General features: G+C 37.1%; 2 protein-coding genes across 3 annotated transcripts in view; both read right to left on the reverse strand.

The window, feature by feature from the left end:
• Positions 1–909: 909 nt before the first annotated feature.
• Positions 910–12,453, reverse strand: cdca7a (cell division cycle associated 7a). Of its 2 annotated transcripts, none has more exons than XM_056464816.1 (10): positions 12,343–12,453; positions 10,710–10,850; positions 9,970–10,098; positions 8,634–8,855; positions 8,141–8,218; positions 6,216–6,410; positions 5,584–5,718; positions 4,472–4,621; positions 2,936–3,072; positions 910–1,266 (listed from the first exon to the last, which is right to left on the reverse strand). In XM_056464816.1, exons 1-10 carry the CDS (start codon positions 12,352–12,354, stop codon positions 1,236–1,238), a joined length of 1,230 nt encoding a protein of 409 aa, XP_056320791.1. In that variant the 5' UTR covers positions 12,355–12,453; the 3' UTR covers positions 910–1,235. The 2 variants fall into 2 exon arrangements, with proteins under 2 accessions (XP_056320791.1, XP_056320790.1); XM_056464815.1 differs by having other exon boundaries at positions 5,584–5,721.
• A 599-nt stretch (positions 12,454–13,052) lies between these two features.
• The window catches only part of map3k20a (mitogen-activated protein kinase kinase kinase 20a), a 63,010-nt gene continuing 51,823 nt past the window's right edge, over positions 13,053–24,239 (reverse strand). The window contains exons 17-20 of the mRNA XM_056464671.1: positions 22,230–22,346; positions 21,502–21,576; positions 20,333–20,483; positions 13,053–17,524 (exon numbers count right to left, since the gene is read on the reverse strand). Of these exons, the coding sequence (XP_056320646.1) occupies positions 16,848–17,524; positions 20,333–20,483; positions 21,502–21,576; positions 22,230–22,346 (1,020 nt within the window). The 3' untranslated portion in view covers positions 13,053–16,847. The remainder of the gene's footprint in view (positions 17,525–20,332; positions 20,484–21,501; positions 21,577–22,229; positions 22,347–24,239) is intronic.

A 24,239-nucleotide genomic window follows, 5' to 3' on the forward strand; every position in this document is an offset into this window, starting at 1 on the left:
TTGAAAAAAAAAAAAGAAAATAAATAATAATAATAATAATAATAAATGAAAAAATATATATAATTTTGACTTAAAATTGACCAAAAAAAAAAACCAAAAGGTTACTTTTTCGGATAACGAGACTGTTGCACCTCAACTGAAATAGTTGTATTGGTGTAAAAAATATGCATTGGGACTTTTATCTCCGCTCTGTCGACTTTTGATGTTGAAACTTGCTGTTTAGCAAAGTGACGTTTGACATTGAGTGGTTTGAAATAATACACACTTACTGGCCACTTTATTAGGTACACCTGTCCAACTGCTCGTTAACACAAATTTCTAATCATCCAATCACATGGCAGCAGCTCAATGCATTTAGTCATGGTCAAGACGATCTGCTGCAGTTCAAACAGAGCATCAGAATGTGAAAGAAAAGTGATTTGAGTGACTTTGAAAGAGGTATGATGGTTGGTGCCAGACGGGCTGGTCTTAGTATTTCAGAAACTGCTGATCTACTGGGATTTTCACGCACAACTATCTCTAGGGTTTACAGAGAATGGTCTGACAGAGAAAATATCCAGTGATTTCCACATCACTGGGGAGCATTTCCCCTTTGGACACCAACAACAGGCACCATGTCATAATCACGCCCCTCCAAGAGCAAGCTCCTGATTGGTTAACGCAGCACAAATGTCCGCTCTAGGGTAACGTCTATTGATTTTCTATAGTCTTTGATATTAATAAGAAACCGTCCCCTACTTAATATTCAATGTTAAGTTGGTAGTACATCAACATACTGAAATAAAAATCTCAGCAGCTTCTGGTTCACACAGAGAAAGTGGTTTCTGATTGTAATTTCTTTCTATAAAAGCACAATTCACTGACACACACACACACACACACACACACACACACACAAGATGGCAGAAGTTAAAAAGTCAAGATTTTATTCCATTTCTACAGCAGTAAAAACACGCCGTCATAACAGCGTCTGCAAACCCACTGACCGAAAAGAACGCGGTAAAAACACATTAAAAACAAGTATTGCAGCAAAGATCAACCAATACAGTACAGAGATAAACGCTCCAATTTCAGAAGGGAATAAAAAAAAATTACACATTTAAAACAATGTCAATTAAAGGAACATGTAGACAATCATAACAGTCTACACTAACGGAACCTGCAGCAGGTCTCTGAAGCTCTGGAGATTATGGATCACTCGAGAATGACGTCAGCTATGGATGGAGTAAACGGCTTTATTCACTTTCCTCCAGTTCCTTCTTTAGACTGCGGAGAGAGAAACAAAAGTTCAGCATTACACTTTCACAATCAAGTCAGCAACAATTTAGGGAATTATTAGACGGCTGTCAGAAACACTTGATTCTGATTGGTCACAACATTCCAAGGCATGTTATTCCCAGAAAACAACCGTTGAACAACACAGACTACTTTGAATCATCGAGTCTGTAGCCCCTTTCACACATACAGACTCTTCCGGCAAATTACAGTCAGTTTTCCAGAGAGGGGTGATGTGTGAACAGGCCCTTTTTGAAAACACCAGTAAATTTATTCTGACAATTCTCCAGAATGGGAAGTTGTAACATTACCAGTAATTTGCCGGCAATGCTGCGCTGTGAACACAAAGAAAATTGCCAGAAAGAGTGTGTTCAGGTCCAAAACGCCCTGACGTGGGAGGTCTACTCTAACCAATCAGAACATTCAGACACATTCACATGTGCTCAGTTTAAGAAAATAAAAGCCTTTGAATATTTTTCAGACGCATTTAGCTGCTAGATGTTAGTCAGATAACCCATGTTTCTTAATGCCAACTGCGTGAAAAATTATTGATAAAATGCTTAAGATTAAACCGCTCTTTGTTTACCTTCAAGCTCTGCCTCGGCTGCTTGACGTGTGTGCACGTGAAGCAGCTGGTGAGCGCCAGCGCACATACACGAATACATTATGTACCATCAACAAAAGCCCGATCCCTTCTATGATTACATATACAAGCGCAGCCATTTAGAACTCATTTCTGGTTAATGATGTCAGAATTTACCGGTATTTTAAAATGGATGTGTGAACAGTCTTTTCCGGAAAAATCCGGTGTGAATTTACTGGTAAAAGTCATTACGGTAATTATCCGGATATTTACCGGTATCACTGTGTAAAAGGGGATAGTGAATACGTTGACATCCATATTTATGTCGTCATGCCACTGTTTGGCGCCATCTAGTGTCTAATTAATGCACAGGTTAATGTATACTCCATTCAGCCATTTTAGTTTGTCAGCATTGCCTTAAATTTGTAAACTTACATGGCTCAGATCAATGTTTTGGGTCTAATATTTGTTTTGTGACAAGTAGCTGTGTAAGAAGCAGGATAAAAGTCTTAAACAGATAAGAAAATAGCCACATTCAGATAAAGATTGTGAAAATAAAAGCAAAGTGAAGATTTGCATTAAACAAATATACGTGTATCCAACTAGGTTTATGCAAATCTTACTAAAAGCAAATCTATTTTTATACGCTTATACATTTAAAAAATATATATAAAATGGCCAAATCTGTATTTCTAGACCAAACATGTCCTTTATCATACATTTTAAAACGTATTTCTAACTGTATGTGAACATTTTTAAAGGTAATTAATTAAAGGCAGTAATTTCTTAATCTTTCCCGGGTGAACTGCGATCAACCATTTTAGGAAGGTTTGCTCTTGGTGATTTATTAGTCTCTTAATACTTCTAAGCAGTGAAACATTAGAAGCTACTTTCAGTGCAAAACTACATTTCAAGAGTCTTCTATTTAAGACTGACACCCACTAGACTGAAGATTCTCTCCTAAAATAGCCTGGAAGGACCGACTTTTAGTCTTAAGATGTTTTGTGAATGTTTCTTTCAAAGATAAACATTTAAGGTTTGCATCATCAGCTCCACTGTGTGTGTTTGTGCAGTTACCTTTTGAGATAAGAGTGGACGTTGTCATATCCATGATACTTGGCCAGGTAGACGAGCACACCTGTAGCACAGCGCCCCTCTCTGGCACGACAGAAACTACAGTTACAGATGCCTCGACATGGTGGACACAGCCACTCCTACAAGAAAAGCACAACACGGGATTTAAAGATGTGCCGTGATCAATTCGAGAGACACTAGCTGATGAAATCAGAGCTTGTGGTGGTAAACGAGCATAAAAACCAGCTTCCCACTTTAAGCCACGCATTAAATTCCCTGACTAAAGAGTGGAGGAGAGGAGAAAGGAAGAGGAGGAGAAGAAGAAAAAAAAAAAAAAAAAAAAAAAAAAAACACACAACTACTGTTGTGCTTGCAAAAACAATATAGAACAGCTAGCGTGAATATAATTTTGCACAACTTCAACTGGATAATTCAGATAAAAAAAAATACAAATAAATTATATATATATATATATATATATATATATATAAAAATATTAATAATTTAAAATAAAAAAAATACAAAAGTATTTGCTGTTTGTGTGGCTGTGCAGTGACCATTTTTGAAGGTCTTAAACATTTAGTATTTTGATATGTTAGCCTTAAATCAACAGGTAGTCTGGAGATTGCATTTGACTTATGTGATGGACAGGTTGATGGAGTGTGAAAGCAAAAAAAAAAAAAAAAAAAAGGTTTAAATATAAAATTTAAATAACACATTTAAACAAAACCCACCATTATCATAAATAAAAAAAACACATTTTAAAATATTTAAACAAAATCATAATTTAATAAAGATAAAATAAAAAAAATCATTTATATAAAAAATAAACTTAATCCAAACATAATAATAAAAAATAAAATGTAAAAATAAATAAAAAATTTAATATTAAATATAAAATACATACATTTAAAGAAAACCCACCATAATGAATAAAATATACAAAATCATAATGAAACAAAAATAAATAAAAAATTATAATAATCATCAACAACAACAACAACAACAACAACAAATCATTTATATATATAAAAAAAAATACAATTTAAACATAATAATAATAATAATAATAATAATAATAATAATAAACAACAACAACAAATCATTTATATATAAAAAATTACAATTTAAACATAATAATAATAATAATAATAATAAACAACAAATCATTTATATAAAAAAATCCAATTTAAACAATAATAATAATAATAATATAATAAACAACAACAACAACAACAACAACAACAACAAATCATTTATATTAAAAAAAATCAAAACATAATAATAATAATAAACAACAAATCATTTATATAAAAAAAATCCAATTTAAACAATAATAATAATAATAATAATAATAATAATAATAATAAACAACAACTCATTTATATAAAAAAAAATTTATACAAATTTTAAAATAATAATAATAAAAAAAAAAAATCAATAATTTTAACAAATACAACAATTCCTGACTTCTGGAATTACTCTTTGAAAACTCCACGATACTGCAGTAAATCCATGACCCATGTTAAAACCACTCACCGGGTTGAGCAGGGCATCACGGACTTCTTCTCCATAACGGTTCCTCAGGCAAGGCCCACAGAACTGCCCGCGGACCCCCACACACTCCGGGTTACGGCAGTTGGTCTTGGTGTCAGTGGTTTTCTGCCGGCACTGATGGCAAGTGGAGCCCTGATGGAGAACAAAACCAGCTCAAGAAGAGTCTACAACTCTAAGACAAGCTAGAAAACCATCCACAGACAGTGACAGGGCTACCACTTTAAACCCAAGCTAGAAAACCATCCACAGACAGTGACAGGGTTACCACTTTAAACCCAAGCTAGAAAACCATCCACAGACAGTGACAGGGTTACCACTTTAAACCCAAGCTAGAAAACCATCCACAGACAGTGACAGGGTTACCACTTTAAACCCAAGCTAGAAAACCATCCACAGACAGTGACAGGGTTACCACTTTAAACCCAAGCTAGAAAACCATCCACAGACAGTGACAGGGTTACCACTTTAAACCCAAGCTAGAAAACCATCCACAGACAGTGACAGGGTTACCACTTTAAACCTAAACCAAACATGACTTTAACTCATAAATATTGACTGTCTACGACCCACATTGGGAAAGTAATGCAAATAAAAACAGGTTTATCAATATCAAAATAATCTTAGCTTAATTTTGCAGGACTTTTAATATCCACAGAGAACTACACTTGAAAATTTACCTCACATTCTGTTCTCAAGTTGACTTTCTTACTGTTTGGGTGACTGTGAAAAGCTCTTCCATGTTGGACTGTGCAGTAGTCGTTCTACAAACTTTACATTGACCTGAACACACAGTCTCTGAAATGGTCATTTTGAAGCTAAAAGATCTTTAAGTTGACATTATCATCATATGTTAGTTAACAGATACAGTCTGGTGGCTGCTTTTGACTGAAGATATTCCCAGATCAGCACGAAATAACTAAAAGAGCTTAAAAAAAAAGCCTAAACACAATAAAACCGTCAATAACAAACTAAATCTGAAATTAAATCTCTGGAATAGAGCTTTTAAAACTCCTTTATATTCCCCAACCGGTGGAAACCCTGAAGCAAACCGTTACGACACTGAAAGCCTCAGATGATGTGCATTTGAGACTCACGGTGGCCCGGTTGTAGGCCTTCTCTCTGACATTGATGCAGATATTGTCCAGTTCAGCCTCCGTGATGTCCTCCACAGGCCTGACCACATGAGGAATGGTCAGAGAGCTGTTGTAACTGCGCCGGCGGGGCTCTTTCTGCTGACAAACACAACACCATGAATACAAACATGCAGGGCATTTGAGAATAGTAATAACTGGCTGTTTTGAGACTGCATCTACACCACACAGGCGTTACAGTGACAAAAAGACCAGGGGACATGGAAGTTCCTCATTAATACTTGTTTGTGATGGTCTAGGCAGGTCATAGGGAATAAATAACACTAAACTACACTCATTTACAACTATTAAACCATTTTATAAAACTACAGTTTAAGTAAAATCAGTGGAAAAACATAAAAAATAAACTTAATTTATGAATAAAAAAAAATACATTGAAAAAGTAAAGCAAAAACTAAAAATACAATTAAAATGTAATTTATAAAAAAGAAATTATAATTTTAAATTAAATTCAATGTAAAAAAAAATTGATATAATAATTTAAATAATGTCAAATATAAAAATTACTAAATCATTCATAAAAAAAAATAATAATAAAATAAATAAATAAAAAGTTGAGGAAAAAGGAGGGTCACCTCTTCCTCGTAGTCATCCTCATAACCTCTGCTTCTGCGCACCAGGCTGTATTTGTCCTCCTCCTCATCTTCTGGAGGTGGCGATGGAGGTCCGTCCACCAGAGAGCGAGAGCGTGTGTAAGGCCGAGACGTTCGCTCTGGGTTCCTCCTGCGGGCGGCAATGGGCTCCAGAGAGCGGCGGGGAACACGACGAACCTGTACAGAAAAAAAACCCCCACCACAATTAAATGAATAGCATCACCTCAAGTATTAGTTATCAGCTCCAATTATCAACTCAAAACACATGAAAAATACAGAAATTATTCTTACATTATGGCGACTGAAGGCAAAGTTCTAAAACAAAAACAAGCGCACTACATTTACATTTTTAAAATGACTATACCAGACTTACCATTGTGCGCTTTAAAAAAAATATATATAAAAATAAATATATATTTATATAAATATATAAATTTAAAAAGGTCTGTGAAGTGCTTGTAAAATATGCATTATCATCTGATGTTTGACGCAACCTCAACCAAAAAGAGAGCGAGACATCAAGTAGCTCCTCCCCTTTTTAAAAACAGCTAATAGGGTTTGGTTTCATCACCGCTCTCCCAGAGTAGTTGAGCTCAAGCGCATCAAATGAGAAGCATCTTGAAGGGGGCGGTGCATATCAGACACTGGAGAGCATTTGATTGGTCAGAAGATTTAATGAGAAACTGAAGTATGAGGTGACATTAATACAGTCGATCCATTTAGGTGAACTTGACAAACTACAAGCTTTACATGTTTATATTAGTTTTAGATCTTCCAAACGTTGACAATTCACACTTGGGCTCACACTAGATTATAGACATTTTAAACTAACAATACTGATACTAACATCTAAAAAACTTGGTTAATTTCATGGGACCTTTAAGAAAGGTAAAGTTGATGGTTCATATCAACATGTTTGTTTGTCACATCAGCAACTTATGACCATTTCATGGCAAGATCAATAAACAGGTTAACTATATATTTTGATAGGAGAAACAAATATGAATAAAATAAATATAATAAACGTTAAATGACTCAATTCAATATTTGATAAACAACTTATTGTCTGCTTAAAACACACATTTTCAAAAAATTCAAAGGATTTCCATTATAAAAACATTGGCTGTGTCCGAAATCACCTACTACTCAGTAGGTACTGCATTTAAATGTACTACTCGACCATTAGAAAAGACAATTCCATACAGTATAAACGGAACTCGGACAAACTACATCCGCCATTTTGTCTTTATCGCGTTAGTTGTGTCACTTCACTTCATGAATTCTCTCGCGGTGCATCATGAGTAGGCCCACGCAGAACTTGACATATTTTTAGCCCATCATTAATTCTGTTTATTTACTTGAGTAAATGTGTGTACATCTATATTTATTCAGTTTTTAAATTACAGTAATATTATTGACTAATACGAAAATGTTCATCTGATTTATGTGCAATACAGTTTGTACAGTGATATTTTCAGTCTTTCAGTAGAGATATTATATGAGAGACTTGCTTTGTTTACCAAATAAGGTGAACATAATCGGATTTCCATTTAAACATTAAACAAAAGTTAACATATTTATTTCACATATTAAGGTTTTAGTTATGATACTCCCAAAATAATTCTGCAGATTTTTACCAAAATTCTCCGCGGAAATAGCAAAAAACATCCGCAGATTCCGTCTGGCCCCAATCATGAGGTAGCGTAACGTCCATCAAATGTGCACTTCAGAATCTCAGAGGAAGTAGTCGGTCATCCTGGTACTTCTCCCACACTGATTTTCAACATACTACTCGGCTCACATACTGATTTCAGCATACTATGATGGTATGGAAGTATTCGATTTCAGATGCAGCTAGTCTTAACACCACACATTAGCCACTATTATTAGTATTGTAAAATTCTTACCACATTGCCTGGTGTCAGGGCAGCTTTCCCAGGAAACAGACCAGGAACTTTATCCAGCTCCGCCATTAGTTTAGCAAGCTAGATGATAGAGATCACAGTTTCATTACAACTGAATATACTCAAACTTAAATAAAAGGGCTAGTTCATCACAAAAAAAACGGAACAATCTCACTCAAGGGCATAAACATCCACATTTCTTTCCTCTGTTGAACACAAAACAAGATTTTCTGAAGAACTCTGGAAGCAGCAGCCATTAACACTGGAAATCAAGGGCTGTTTTTCCTTTAATCCTTTGTGTTCAACAGAAGGAAGTCATAAATGTTTAGATCAATTGTGAGCAAATGGAGAGGAACTCATCATTTTGGGGTGAACTATCCCTTTATAAGGAATAAAAGATCAAATAAAAACAATTGAGGTGATTCTCAAAAAGATGACGCATGTTAATATTTACAGCTAGGTGTTCAGAGTACATATGCACATTATACTAACTCACCATGGCTTTGTTCTCTTTGATGTTGAGCGCTCTCTTCAGCATGAAGTTTTCTCCCTCAGAGTCAGACTCGGGGTCTTTCGACTGGGCTTTAGGTTTAGGCTCAGGCTTCACTTGTTTGGATGGACTGGTGCGTTTAGTCGGGAACTTCATGGCGACTCGGAGAGTGAAGGATTTGCGAGTTTTCCTGGGCGGTGAACAGGCCTCGGCGTCAGAGTCCATTTTCTGAATGTACAAAAAAATAAAATTAAAAGGCTGCTTGAAGCCATTTTTTTTTTCGTACAGTGATGCAGTTCCTAGCAAACAAAATATTGATTGCATAAAGTAAGCGTTTCATTCAGAAAGATGGGCAAAAGGGTTTGGGTAGAGTTATTACAACCTCCAGATCCTTTTCACCATTTCTGTTTGTCAAAACCAACAGCTGGAGGGGCGTGGTTTAGTGTTAGCCACGCCCAATACATCAGACAGACTTAGGGCGTACTCGCACTATGTACAGTTTCCTTGAACTGGGCCAAAAGCACGCTTGTCCCCCCCCTTCCGTCTCCCCCGACGGCCCGCACTCACATTACATTCGAGCCTGTGCACGCTCACGTCATCGATGATGCGCTGGTCAGAAGCTCTCTCGCTCAACACAGAGGAGATTTCTTCAGTTATATTGTCGTTTAAGTCATTTGATATGCAGCGACACGCAGTCAAATACTCCGCAGAACAAATCAGCCACTTTTGACGCTCATAAACAATCATGAAGTCCTCGTGCTGCAGGAATTAGGAGGTTTGCTGAAGGTGCGGAGCTTTCGTGCAGTGAGGGGTTTGCGTCTTCAATAAACTACGACAGTTTGCGTTCATTGAACAGTAAGAATGATTAAGAAACACATATGAAACAGTCCCTTAAAAGTCACGTCTCTCTTTCAGTTTCGGGCTTTGGCACATTTTGCACTCACACACAAGCGTACCGTGCCAAAGCCCAAGTGAACCGGGCTCTGGTACACCTCTTCCAACCGGGTCAGGGCTGGCCAAGTGAACCGCTCCTGAGCCCGATTCAGAGCACTCACTTCTCAAACGATCTGGGAAACGGGCCTGGGCATGGTTCGGATAGCATAGTGTGAGTACGCCCTTAATCTGAAAACTTACCTAAAACAAACAGGAAGTGCATTTTCAGCCTTTAATTTTAATTACAAGGGCAAACTACTTGTTTATTCCTTAAATGACGTGCGCAGATGAATTGTTCACCACAAAACATGCAATGTGAGCGAACAAAATCAATATGCAAGTTTTGATTTCATGACTTTAAAAAGAGATCATGACGGAAGACACTTAAGTGTTTACTGTAGACACAAACCATTTCTTTCAGTTCATCGTTGAGTTCACTCTCGAACCCGCTGCAGGCGTCCTCCTCTTCAGTTACAGGGAGAACATTAAACACTTTCGCCATCTGAGTGGAGCTTCTTGTCTGCCTCTGCGGTCTCTTCTGTAGAAAAGAAAACATCAGGGTTAATGACAAGCAGCTATAAGATGAATATCTTGAGAAAATGGAGATCAGTTATTACAAGAGCTATCTGCATTACTTGATTTTGATTGATAAGTTGAGGTATGTTATTCCCAGATAACAACCGCTAAACAACACCGACACATACGATATGCGTTATTAAACTGGTTTCATTTCTGTCAGCTTAAGCACCATCTCATGACTAAATGATGCTCAGGTTAGCGTATACTCCACTGAGCTGTTTTCAATGTCAGCTTCGCATAGAATTGTTTGGCGCCACCTTGCGACTGAATAACGCACAGGTTAGCGTATACTCCAGCTGTTTTCATTGGTCAGTTTTGGGTTAAATTAATGAGCTAACAAACTATTACGACAATGCTGTCTAATGTCTATGTTTTGTGGCAAGTAGCCATGTAATAAGGAGGATAAGCTACATCCAGGACGGTTGTTTTCACAGAATAAAGCTTTTCAGTCTGAAATAATAAACCGGTCTGGCTTTATTCTGTGATGACCTCCTGGATGAACTTTATCCCTTACTTAGCATCTTCAAGGAAATTTAACAAATGGGGGGGAAAAAAATAATAAATTCATACCGAGTTCCCGAACCCATCAGAGCCGAAGCTGTCACAGCTGTCATCTGAAGAGGAGGATGAGGATGTTTCCATGGGCAAAACTGTAGAGCTCCTGTAGCTCCGCAGGTTCATCCTGGTGGATGGAGGAGATGCCTGCTGCTTCTGCAGGACACACAACATCATCAGTGCCATCCCCAATTGGAATAGATCATCACCCAAAGGGTATTTCCTCAGAGTAAAAGCAACCGTGGCCGCCATGTTGTAGTGGCAAACCAAATTGCTCAAAATGTGCCACTTCAAACAGCTCTACAAAATGATTTCAAAGGATACGAATGATTGTACAAAAGTTGATTACTGTCAAATACAGTTCCTTTTGGAATAGCTCATCCCTACACCCCAAGCCATTTGAAGTCATCACACTGGGGAATAAACCCCTTGAAAGAATTAGGACATAGGGATGATCGCCATCCAAAGCATATGAAAGGCCAGCAAATTAGAAGTGAGGGGAAATACTGATACACACATATATACACAAAGTATTGTAGAGACCCTAGTTTCTCACAGCCACAACAAACATACACAATTCAACTAGTACATCATAGGCTGGTTTAAGGAGTTGCTCAGAAATGCAAACAAACAATGTATACACAACCATACATGTCAAGTTACAGAGACTTTAAACAACCAATCATAATTAGACAAACAATATAAAATAAAGACTTGAGCGGAATTAAGTGATGCCAAAGTCTAGTAAGATGAATACCAAACTTTTCGGCAAGGGGAAAACTTTAACAAATTACAATAGAAAATATTTTAAAACAAATATAAAATTCTTGATTTTTAGTTAACAAAAAAAAATAACTTCGCCATATATACGTAAATTTAGCCTTCTCTCTTAATAATATAGTGGCTCAAAAAGAATATTGATTTATTATTTTATTAGGGTGTGTATAAGGTGTGTGTATGTAGTAATCCCTTTTGTTCAGTTTATTCATCGGTTTTATTAATGAAATAATTTTAGAGATGGCATTTCCTGTCCAATGAATGTACATGAAAAATAACTGACCTGAAAGTTTTTCAACTAAATATTGACTTACTCGGTTTGCACATACACTTGCTGAAAGAAAGAGTAAAATATTACATCAAAACCACATTAAATTTCATATACCAGAAACAAAAACTTAACATTACACCGAATTTAATGTTTTTTCACCCCCAAGAAAACTTTATGGAGTCACTTGTTTTGAGTTAAATTACTTTATACATCAAGTTCCTTTGACATAAAAAGCTTAAAGTATAAGTTTTATTTAACTAAATCTTAGAAACTTGCTTTAAAACAAGCGGATCAGTAAACGATAACCTTAAAACCGTTAATTTCTCAAGTTAACGAACTATTGATCAGTTGAGGGAGTCCCCTGCCCCCTCCAAACAATGCCTCACAAGTTTACTACAGCATTCTCTCAATAAGTACATCTTTACCTCAACATCTCTGAACGGACATTTAGCGTTTTAGCTTTACGGTGGACTTTAAATAACATTTTAAATGCCGCAACACCGTTCATTCACTCAAACACTCATTCATAACTCGGTTTCCGTTAAAATGCGAGAACAGTTAAAAGTCAGTTATAAACAAATCTCGTATGCTTTACTGTACCTTTGAGCGCATTGTTGCAGTTGTTTGTTGATACTGAGAGTGTGTGAGTACACTATACGCCCGAGTCCTCCGTGAATGTGTGTGTGTTCCAGTCCAGTGCAGCAGAGTTTAGTCTGGAAGTTGGCGGGTAATTCTTAAAGGGGCGTTACTGCCTTCCGCGCCACACGAGAGTCCTGGAAGCGGAGTACAACTAATAAAGTAACTTCATCTTATGAGTTGAAGATACAATAGCTGTGTTATTCTTCTAATTATGAATACAATACACATATGCTTATAGTTTAACATTAGAAGCCTGAGGTTATTCGATTAAAGATGAATAAAATGAGTCTGTTTGATATTACATTTAGCATACAGGATCTTCTGCCGTGGCGCCAAAGCTCAGCGCTCATTTGCAAGGGCTTGCCACAAACCGCGCGAAATGCAGACTAGATGAAACAAGAAAGGCATTCCTTCAGAGTTTACATTTTATTCATATATTATAAACTGACAAAGTGTAAATTTCCACCAATATAATAATAAATACATCTTTAATGTCATATAAATGAAATATTTCTTTCTAATAAAATATATAACAATATAATCAAATGTGTCTTGCAGACATACAGTATTAAACAGTGTAATAGTGCTCAATTCTCATTATCACTGAAGTATTCAGCATAAATCCAATAAGAAACACCTCAAAAAGAAACAATGAAATCATAAGCGCAAAAGAGGAATATTCAAGTTTAATCCTGGAAAGGGAAAAACATCACCAAAAAGGCCCTTTTTTCAGGACAGGCATAATAATGAAGACTTTTTAGTCAGTATATTCATTTGAAGGTGAACCTTTGCCCTTTACCAGTGTCAGTTTATAAGATGCATATATTTAATCATTTGGATGTACTTACAGTATATTGATACAGCTAGGGATAGTGCTTTGGTCAAAAACAAATCTGTTAGTCTAACCCTCCATCAACCCTTACTTTTAGAACAAAGCACAACAGTCGGATTCTGGAAGCAAACAAATACTTAATTCATTATTTCCATGCCTACTGAAAAATCCAGCTTAAACCAGCCTAGGCTGGCTGGCTGGTTTTAGCTGGTTGACCAGCCTGGTTTTAGAGGGGTTTTGGCCATTTCCAGGCTGGTTTTCAGCCATTTCCAGTCTGGTCTTAGCTGGTTAGGCTGGTAAAATCACCAGCTAAAACCAGCTTGACCAGCCAAAACTAACTATGTCCAGCTTAAACCAGGCTGGTCAAGCTGGTTTTAGCTGGATTTTGCTGGAAATGGCTGGAAACCAGCCTGGAAATGGCAAAAAACCCTCTAAAACCAGCCTGGTCAACCAGCTAAAACCAGCCAACCAGCCTATGCTGGTTTAAGCTGGATTTGTCAGCAGGGATATATCAAAATAATTGATAAACCCTTAAAGACAGAGCAGTGTTGCGAGCTCAGATGTTGAAAATTCATTGGCTGCGTTCAAAATCTACTACTCAGTATGTACTGCGTTTGAATTTACTCGACCGTTAGAAAAGTGCGTTCTATACAGTATGAATGTCAGTAGAATTGAACTTGGATGTACTACATCTGCCATTTTTGTCATCATCACTTGACCAACCAGTGTCAGTTGCATCGCTTTACTCCTATTCATGAATTGTTGCGGAGCATCATGGGATAGAGTAGCTTCCATCAAATGCGGACCTCAGAATCTCGCCAGAAGTAGTAGGTCATTCGGGTACTTCTCGCATACTGTTTTTCGAATTATATGAATTCGGACATACTACTCGACTCACATACTGTTTTTAGCGTACTATATTGTATGGAAGTATGTGATTTCGTACGCAACGATTGTATAGCATGATTTTGTTTTTCAAACTGTGTTAACTTGACTTGTTTTAAAAATGGTAATGTTTATTAAAAACTCCATTATCTATCAAGGGTGATTCTAGATCATTTTAGGATGGGAAAAATTATCATTTCACAATACTTAATAATTCGAAAAATAACTAAAAACATGCTGCTAAGTAAGTCATATAATTTGTTTATCCCCCAATGAGGGGTAGGGTTAGGGCTAGGGTTTGGGAGCACTGCTCATTTAAAAAATGTATGTTTGTAATCGTATGAATTTGCATAAATTTGCCACTTTTCAAACAATATGAAGATTTGAAGATTGGAATTATATCCATTTAGCGGAACCACATTCATGTGGTCAAGTGTAAATGGAACCGTTTTCAGAAATCAGATAGCTAGCTATCTGACCAGGTGTAAACATGCCCATAAATGTCTTCATATGGTCTGAGAAAAGGCTTAAGGGGGTCACACACCGAATGCGCCATGCATATGAAAGTTGAAAGTAAGACACACCAGACGTGCACATTCGCTTAAGTTCACTTGCAGGATCTTCCCCATTTTTAAGATATAGTTAGAGAAGTTCATTAAGGTAAGTTAATTTATTAATAATTTTATTTTAATAGCTGAGTTTTGAACATTACTCAATGAAAATAATCTGCAAGGTTCAAGTCATTATTATGTTATTTAATATGAAACTTTGCAAATGCGCTTTGTGGAATGGCATAAATTGGAACAGTGTCCTGAGTCGTAGTTAGGCACCACAAATAGCCACCGACTTGCAGTGTCGGTGTGTGAACCCTGACAGAAATCGATGTTTACAATTTTAAAATGTATGGCGTGGCGCATTCAGTGTGCGACCCTCTTTAAGGGGAATTCACTTGAGTAGTGATTTCTACTTCGAGGTTGATGGTCATGATTGACTTCCAAAGTATTTTGTCTCTTCTACTGAACGGCAAACTTCTCCTTAATTCAGTAGCTTGTTCCTGTCCTAAGACTGCATAGGTATTCGAATCAAGATTGTGGTTATTATTGGTGGACAGCTCTAGAACAAAGTCTTCCTCTTGCATATACAGTACTTCTTCAAATAAAAGTTTATAATGTCGAGATCTCCTTGTAGCTGTTTGGTTGAGAAGGGTATAAATGGAGGTCAGAGCCAGCTCCAAGTGAGTGGGATTGAGCTCCAAGTGGGCTGTACAAACCTGGAGTTTTCATTTATTTAATATCTTGTACATAACTTGGAGTTCAACCTGTTGTGGGTTATGAATGTCTACCCCAACCCTAACCCCAACCTCACAGCAACCTGTTGTGTTTTATTAATGTCTACACCTACCCCAACCCTAAACACAGCCCACTCGTGCCGAAAGTCTCCCCACACGGAAGTCACCCACGCTACTCAAGTAGATAGCACTGCAGCCTGGAAACCTTCAAGTAGGAGGGATTACACTACAAGTAGGGTGGGTGACCTCCAAGTGGGAGTGACATACGCCACAAGTGGGCTGGGTTTAGGTGGTGTAGGTGGAGTAGACATTAATAAAACCACAGGTTACTGTGAGGTTGAGTTTAGGTTTGCGGTAGATGTGGACATTAATAAAACACAATAGGTTACTGTAAGAGTTGGTTTAGGTTTGGGGTAGGTGTAGACGTTAATAAAACGGAACAGGCTACTGTAAGGTTGGGTTTGGGTTTAGGGTAGGTGTAGATGTTAATAAAACACATCAGAGGTTACTGCGAGGTTGGGTTTAGGGTTGGGGAAGGTGTAGATGTTAATAAAACCCAACAGGCTACTGTAAGGTTGGCTTTAGGTTTGGGGTAGGTGTAGATGTTAATAAAACCCAACAGGCTACTGTAAGGTTGGCTTTAGGTTTGGGGTAGGTGTAGATGTTAATAAAACCCAACAGGCTACTGTAAGGTTGGCTTTAGGTTTGGGGTAGGTGTAGATGTTAATAAAACCCAACAGGCTACTGTAAGGTTGGCTTTAGGTTTGGGGTAGGTGTAGAGGTTAATGAAACACAACAGGTTACTGTAAGGTTGGCTTTAGGTTTGGGGTAGGTGTAGAGGTTAATGAAACACAACAGGTTACTGTAAGGTTGGCTTTAGGTTTGGGGTAGGTGTAGAGGTTAATGAAACACAACAGGTTACTGTAAGGTTGGGTTTAGGTTTGGGGTAGGTGTAGAGGTTAATAAAACACATCAGAGGTTACTGCGAGGTTGGGTTTAGGGTTGGGGAAGGTGTAAACGTTAATAAAACCCAACAGGCTACTGTAAGGTTGGGTTTAGGTTTGGGGTAGGTGTAGAGGTTAATGAAACACAACAGGTTACTGCGAGGTTGGGTTAAGGGTTGGGGTAGGTGTAGACATTCATGAAGCACATTATTGGACTCTGTGTCATGTACGAGACATTAAATAAATGAAAACTCCAGGTTTGTACAGTGTACTTGGAGCTCAAGTCCCACCTACTTGGAGCTGGCTCCGACCTCTGTTTATACCCTTCTCAGGCTACTTGCAGTGTAATCCCTCTCACTTGGAGGTCTCCGGGCTGCAGCCAGTGATACCTACTTGGTTTGGTTTTGGTTTGGTTCAAGGCTTAATTACGAGAGATTAGTAAAAAATCCCTATGGCAAAAGCACTTCCAGAACCACTGCTGCAGATATAAAGCCAAGTTCTAAAGCACAAAAGACATTCAGTTTCGTCCACGTCCACTGCCTCTCCCACCTCTACGCGGCCGACCTCTGACTGGCCTCACTTCCTGATATTTACACTCCTGTTTAATTGTCTTTTTCCTCTCTACTTTAATCCAGTCCCCATCCCCAGGCTCCTCAGACACCACTTTCTGCTTCGGCCCTTCAGTGGCCATTGACATCCCTGGTATGGGCCTTTGGTGGTGCGGTGGCGTTGCGTATGAGTATGTGTTTCGTGGCCGTCCAGCATGTTGGAAGCCTCTAGATCCTCTCTGCGGCAGAAACCTCCTGGCTTCTCCCTCTCCTCTTCCCCCGCCGCTCATCTTCAGCGTGTGGTGATCGTAGTAGGGTTTTTTGTTGTAGTTGTGTTTGGCTCCAGCGCTCGGGGGCCGCTCGCGTTCAGAAGCACTCTCGGAGGTGGTGCTGGATGGACTGCTTCCTTTGGAGCCCAGGTGCATGTTGGAGAGTTTGACGGAGAGAGTTGGAGAGGAGCTGCGGGAGTCGGTCCAGGGACTGAGAGGACTGCGGTTTGGAGATCTCCTTACGGCTGCTGCATATGAAGACTGGTTACTGATGACAGACAGGAATTGAGGAAGGCTCATCTTGGTGGGGGACTCCTGGGCCGCCTGCTCTTTCATCTGCTTCATTCTCAGGCTGTAAATCCATTTGGGATCCACACCTGATTGAGAGACACAGAGTGGCACGATGTAAGTCAAGTCAGCTTTAATTCAAGTCATTAATTTATTTGCCATCGGTTTAGTCTCTGATCTATTAGAGGTCACCACAGCGCAATGAACCGCCAACTATTCCACTATGTTTTTACACAGCGGATGCCCTTCCAGCCACAACCCAATACTGGGAAACACAGATACACACTCACACACACTTATACACTATGGCCAATTTAGTTTACCCAATTCACTTATATCCCATGTCTTTGGACTGTGGTGGAAACCGAGAGGAACTGATTTGTTTGTACAACAAGTAGTCTGACCGTTTTCTGCCGTTTATTATTCCTAGTCACTTTTTGTTCCAAGACAAAAAGAAGTGCACTTCGGCATTGCAGAATAAGGACAATACATTGAAGACTGTATTACAGCTACTTTACAAAGATAAACAGGACACATTAAATGTCATTATTGGGAAACATTTTCAAAATGAAGCACATGTTCAATATATCAGGTAGATAACAATGTAAAAAAGATATTTTCCATATTTACATTGCTGGTTGAAGGTTTGTGAACCCCTTGCAGAATCATCAAAAATGTGAATAATTTTAACAAAATAAGAGAGACTGTACAAAAATGCATGATATTATCTTTATTTATTATTGTCCCGAGTAAGATATTTGACATACAAGTAGATAAAGAAATTAATTTAAAAAAAATCTGAAATTATTAAAATAACTGGAAAATAAATAAGAAAAATGTATATTTCAATAAAATAAGATATATTTTATGCTTAATATATATCTTTAAATACAATTGAAGTCAGAATTATTAGCCCCCCTGAATTATTAGCCCCCCTGTTAATTTTTTCCAGAATTTCTGTTTAACGGAGAGAGGATTTTTCAACATATTTCCAAACATAACAGTTTTAATAACTCATCCCTAATAACTGATTTATTTTATCTTTGCCATGATGACAGTAAATAATATTTGACTAGATATTTTTCAAGACACTTCTATAAAGCTTAAAGTGACATCTAAAGGATTAACTAGGTTAATTAGGTTAACTAGGCAGGTTAGGGTAATTAGGCAAGTTATTGTATAACGATGGTTTGTTCTGTAGACTATCAAAAATATATAGCTTAAAGGGGGCTAATAATATTGACCTTAAAATGGTTAATAAAAAAATGAAAAACTGCTTTTATTCTAGCCGAAATAAAACAAATAAGACTTTCTTCAGATGAAAAAATATTATCAGACATACTGTGAAAATTTCCTTGCTCTGTTAAACATCATTTGAGAAATAATTAAAAAAGAATTCAAAGGGGGCTAATCAGTTCAACTATATATTAAGACTAAAATATTGTCTCGTCTTTGTGAATAGGTTATATAAACTTAAATATAGTATATAAGTAAAATGTTTTTGTGCACACAAAAGGTAAAAAATCAAATGTGCACACAATTTATGATAAATAAGTTAACAAATTAATGCATTCGATGTGCATTAAATGTGGTATTAAAATGAGTCAATTAGTAAAATGCTATTAAAGTCAGTAAACTGTGTGTACGATGCACAAACAAACTAAATTAGTAAAATGAGCACACAATTTACTTACTATGAGGTGGCGAATTAGTAAATTGTGCATGTGCAGTCCATAAAATGAGGTGCTGAATTAGTAAAATGCAGGATTGTTGTTCATAAAATGACGCACAGAAGTAATAAACTGTGCATGCAAGGTACTTCAAAGGGTGTAACAAGTTAGTAAACTGCTTAAAATAAGGTGACGGATAATTATAAACTGTAAAAAATGTCAATTGTTAAAAGTAAAAAATAATTCATGTTTAATTTGTGAGCACAACATATATATTCCAAATCATTCAAATAAAAATGTTATCTTACTAAAAACTAACTGAAAATGCTAACTAATAAATAAACACAATTTAGTAAAATCTAAGCACCAACATATTTTGCCAAAATGAAGCTTTTAAAAATAGTTAAATACAATTATTTGACAATATTTTAGACAAATATCTTGATCCCACAATTCACTTGTTGAACATGATAATCAGTCAACATACAGTTAAGGTCAAAATGATGCCCCCTCCTGTGAATTTGGTTTTCTTTTTCAAATATTTCCCAAACGATGTTTACCAGATTCAGCAACTTATCACAGTATTTCCTCCTTATTTGTTTTATTTTAGCTAGAATAAAAGCAGTTTGTAATAGTTTTAAACCATTTCAAGGTCAATATTATTAGCCCCCTTAAGCAATATTAGTTTTGGATTGTCTACAGCAGTGTTTCCCAACCCTGTTCCTGAAGGCACACCAACAGTACACATTTTCAATGTCTCCCTAATCAAACACACCTGAATCACCTTAGAACATAAGAAGAGACTCCAAAACCTGAAGTTAATTAGTCAGGTAAGGGAGACATCCAAAATATGTACTGTTGGTGTACCTCCAGGAAAAGGGTTGGGAAACACTGGTCTACAGAACAAACCATCATTACACAATAACTTGCCTAATTACTCTAATTACCCTGATTAACCTAGTTTTTAAATGTCACTTTAAGCTGAACACTAGTATCTTGAAGAATATCTAGTCTAATATTATTTACTGTCATCATGGCGAAGAGAAAATAAGTCAGTTATTAGAGATGAGTTATTAAAACTATTATGATTAGAAATGTGTTGAAGAAATCTTCTCTATGTTAAACTGAACTTGGGAAAAATATGTATTATGCAAAAAAGGGAAAGAAAGCAATGAATGATTTGCTTTTCTTCCAGGAATAATATTAAGAGATAATTCTGTGTAGTACCTGAGTTGGATCTGCTCCTGTTGTGCGCCTCTCTGATGCCTGGCGCCGTCTCGATGACCAGCTCCACAGGTTTGATCACGTCTTTTCCGCTGTCTGAACTCCACTGCACTGTGTGAACATGTCTCGTACACTTTGGAGATCTCACGTTACCCTGTGCCAAACACATCACCGGCTGAACACGCTCTCAAGGCTATTTAAAACACTGCATTCCAATACTTACAGAATATACCATATCAAGTGACACTATATAGAAAGCTACATGCTATATAAATCAATATATGCATACACTACCTGAAAAACATTTTAGTAGGAAGAGCAACAAGTAATAACTTGACTTCTAGTTGATCATTTGGAAAAGTGACAGAAGGTGGATTTTTCTGATGAATCTTCTGTTGAACTGCATCCCAATCATCACAGATACTGCAGAAGACCTACTGGAACCCACATGGAGCCAAGATTCCCACAGAAATCAGGTAAAAGACATTTGTGCTGCCCATTACATTACAAACCACAGGAGAGGGTAAATTCTTCAGCAGGATAGCGCTCCTTCTCATAATTCAGCCTCCACATCAAAGCTCCTGAAAGCAAAGAAGGTCAAGGTGCACCAGGATTGGCCAACCCAGTCACCAGAATGAAGATTATTGAGCATGTCTGGGGTAAGATGGAGGAGGCGGCATTGAAGATGAATCTAATGAATCTTAATGAACTCTGGGCGTCCTGCAAGAAGGCTTTCTTTGGCATTCCAGATGACTTTATTAATCAGTGATTTGAGTCATTGCAGAGATGTATGGATGCAGTCCTCCAAGCTCATGATGGAGTCAGACACAATATTCATTCTGTTTCCACTGCAGCATGGCCACATATTCTATACTGGACATTATTGAAGGTTCAGTGATGAGACTTTAGTCTAAGCAGAGTCAGACCTTACTGTCCTAATGAAATCATTCAAAATTAAGGCATGATCAGATTTTATTTTGGTCAAATAAGCGTAATCTAGAGGCCTTTGCCTTTCATATAAGCCACTTCTGATACCAAATGATCAACTAGAAGTCAAGTTATTATTTGATGTTCCTAAAACTTGAATAGGCGACAAGACTTTTGTCAGGTTATGTATACTGTAAAATAAAGAGTCATTTCATATTACCTGTAGTGTTTTGTCTGGTACTCACCTCATAGTTCACTATGTAGTCAACAGTATGCGTGCCAGATATTCCCACTATCCATTTATCCATCACAAACGGAGGCTGAAGAGGAATTAAGATTTTACCACACACAGAAAAACACATCATGAGGTATTTTCTACCTGTGGCACATAAATAACTACACTGTAAAAAATCTATCAATTAACAGCTTCTGTATTTTGTCATTCACAAGTGTTTATTTACAGTTGTGAATTGCATTATGGGATGTTGATCTCTGATCTGTTGATGTTTGATGTTGAAAATTGAACTCTACAGTTTAACAAAGTGACTTTTATTGACATTTTAGTAGTTTGAAATAATATAATGTATATTAATATATGTACAATAATATATAGATAAATAAGTCTGTACAGAAAATGCACTGGCAGTTCATTACAAGGTCTATGTAGCATAATATAAAACACCATCCCAGACGATATATCACTTTAAACTATTAAAAATGACAATAAAAGTCACTTTCTTTTAACATATCAAGGTTAAAAGTTGTTGAAAGAAAGATCAAGGGTCCATAATGCAATTCAAAAGCATAAATAAACGGGAAAAGTTGAACAATTGCTAATTTATGGATATTTTTTACAGTGTACTGTCTCTGGAGTAAACATTATGAAGATGAACACCCAGCTATTTGACCTCAGGAAACAAACTGAGTTAATGTCACTTCTGCATTCCTCTAAACATAATGGAGGTATCATCACCTTGGTCATCTTTAAAACATCTACATCTGGTCTGTTGGCGTTAAAGGTCACGTCTTTGATGTACGCTATCGCCACCTCGTCCCCGTCCAGCTCCAAGTACATTTTCCATTTGCAGTCCTGCAGAGAGACACGGATGAGGGGCTAAAATTTAGCAGGTAAATGTGCTCGTAATCATGGAGAATGTTGTGTCTTCAGCTGTTTTAATGACCCAACAGCACAACCTAGAGGACAACAGTGGTCTCAACATTTGAAATCTCACAAAAACATTTGATCTTAGCACTGAGAGTTCTGCTAAATAAAGAGTAAACGCGGTTAGCTTAGCACTTTCTCTTAATAAGCTGCTAAGACAAACCCTTACAAAGGAAGAGAAATGTCTTAAAGGGATAGTTCACCCAAAAAAAAATTAATTCTGCCATTATTTACTTAAACTTTCCATTTTAAATCTCACAAAAACACTTGATCTTAGCACTGAAGGTTCTGCTAAATAAACAGTAAAAGCTGTTAGCTTAGCATTTTCTCTTAATAAGCTTTAAAGAGAAACCTTTACTAAGGAATAGAGAGACGTTTTAAAAGGATAGGGTTAGGGTTAGGGTTGCTATTGTTTACTCAACCTTTCTATTTTAAATCTCACAAAAAACATTTGATGTAAACATTGTTAGCTTAGCATTTTCTCTCAATTAGCTACTAAGACAAACCCTTACTAGGGAATAAAGAGAAGTCTTAAAGGGTTAGTTCACCCAAAAAATGTAAATCCTGCCATTATTTACTCAACCTTTCCATTTTAAATCTCACAAAAACATTTCATGTTAGCACTGACAAGTTCTGCTAAAAAAACAGTAAACATTGTTAGCTTAGCACTTTCTCTTAATTAGCTGCTAAGACAAACCCTTACTAAGAAATAGACACGTCTTGAATGGATAGTTAACCCAAAACTTTAATTCTGCCATTATTTACCCTGCTGAAAAAAACAGCTTAAACCAGCCTAAGCTGGTTTTAGCTGGTTGACCAGCCTGGTTTTCGAGGGGTTTTGGCCTGGTCTTAGCTGGTCAGGCCGGAAGATGACCAGCTAAAACCAGCTTGACCAGCCTAACCAGGCTGGGAGCCCAGCCAAAACCAGCTATGTCCAGCTTAAACCAGGCTGGTCAAGGTGGTTTTAGCTGGTTTTAGCTAGTCATATGACCAGCTAAGACCAGGCTGGAAATGGCTGGAAACCAGCCAGGAAATGGCCAAAACCCCTGTAAAACCAGGCTGGTCAACCAGCTAAAACCAGCCAACCAGCTTAGGCTGGTTTAAGCTGTTTTTTTCAGCAGAGTACTCAACCTTTCCATTTTAAATCTCACAAAATATTTGGTCTTAGCACTGAGAGTTCTCCTAAATAACAGTAAACGCTGTTAGCGTAACGCTTTCTCTTAATGAGCTACTAAAACAAACCTTTACTAAAAAACAGAGAGACGTCTTAAAGTAAAAGTTCACCCCAAATAATAAATTCTGCCAATATTTATTCAACCTTTCTATTTTAAATCGCACAAAAACTTTTGGTCTTAGCACTGAGAGTTCTGCTAAATAACAGTAAAACGCTGTTAGCTTAGCAACTAGCTACTAAGACAAACCCTTACTACAGAGTATGAAGTCTTAAAGGGATAGTTCACCCAAAAGAAATGTAAATCCTGCCATGATTTACTCAAACATTCCATTTTAAGTCTCACAAAAACATTTGATCTTAGCACTGACAGTTCTAAATAACAGTGTACGCTGTTAGCATAGCATTTTCTCCTAATGTGCTGCTAAGACAAACCTTTACTAAGGAAGAAAGGGACATCTTAAAGGGATAGTTCACAAATTTTTTTTTAATTCTGCCAGTATTTATTCAACCTTTCTATCTGAAATCTCACAAAAACATTAGATCTTAGTACTGAGCGTTCTGCTAAATAAAAGGTGAGCGATGTTAGCTTAGTGCTTTCTCTTAATGTGCTGCTAAGACAAACCTTTGCTAAGGATTAGAGAAATGTT

The sequence above is a fragment of the Danio aesculapii genome, chromosome 9 (genome assembly GCF_903798145.1).
Source record: "Danio aesculapii chromosome 9, fDanAes4.1, whole genome shotgun sequence".
Classification (NCBI taxonomy): Eukaryota; Metazoa; Chordata; class Actinopteri; order Cypriniformes; family Danionidae; genus Danio; species Danio aesculapii.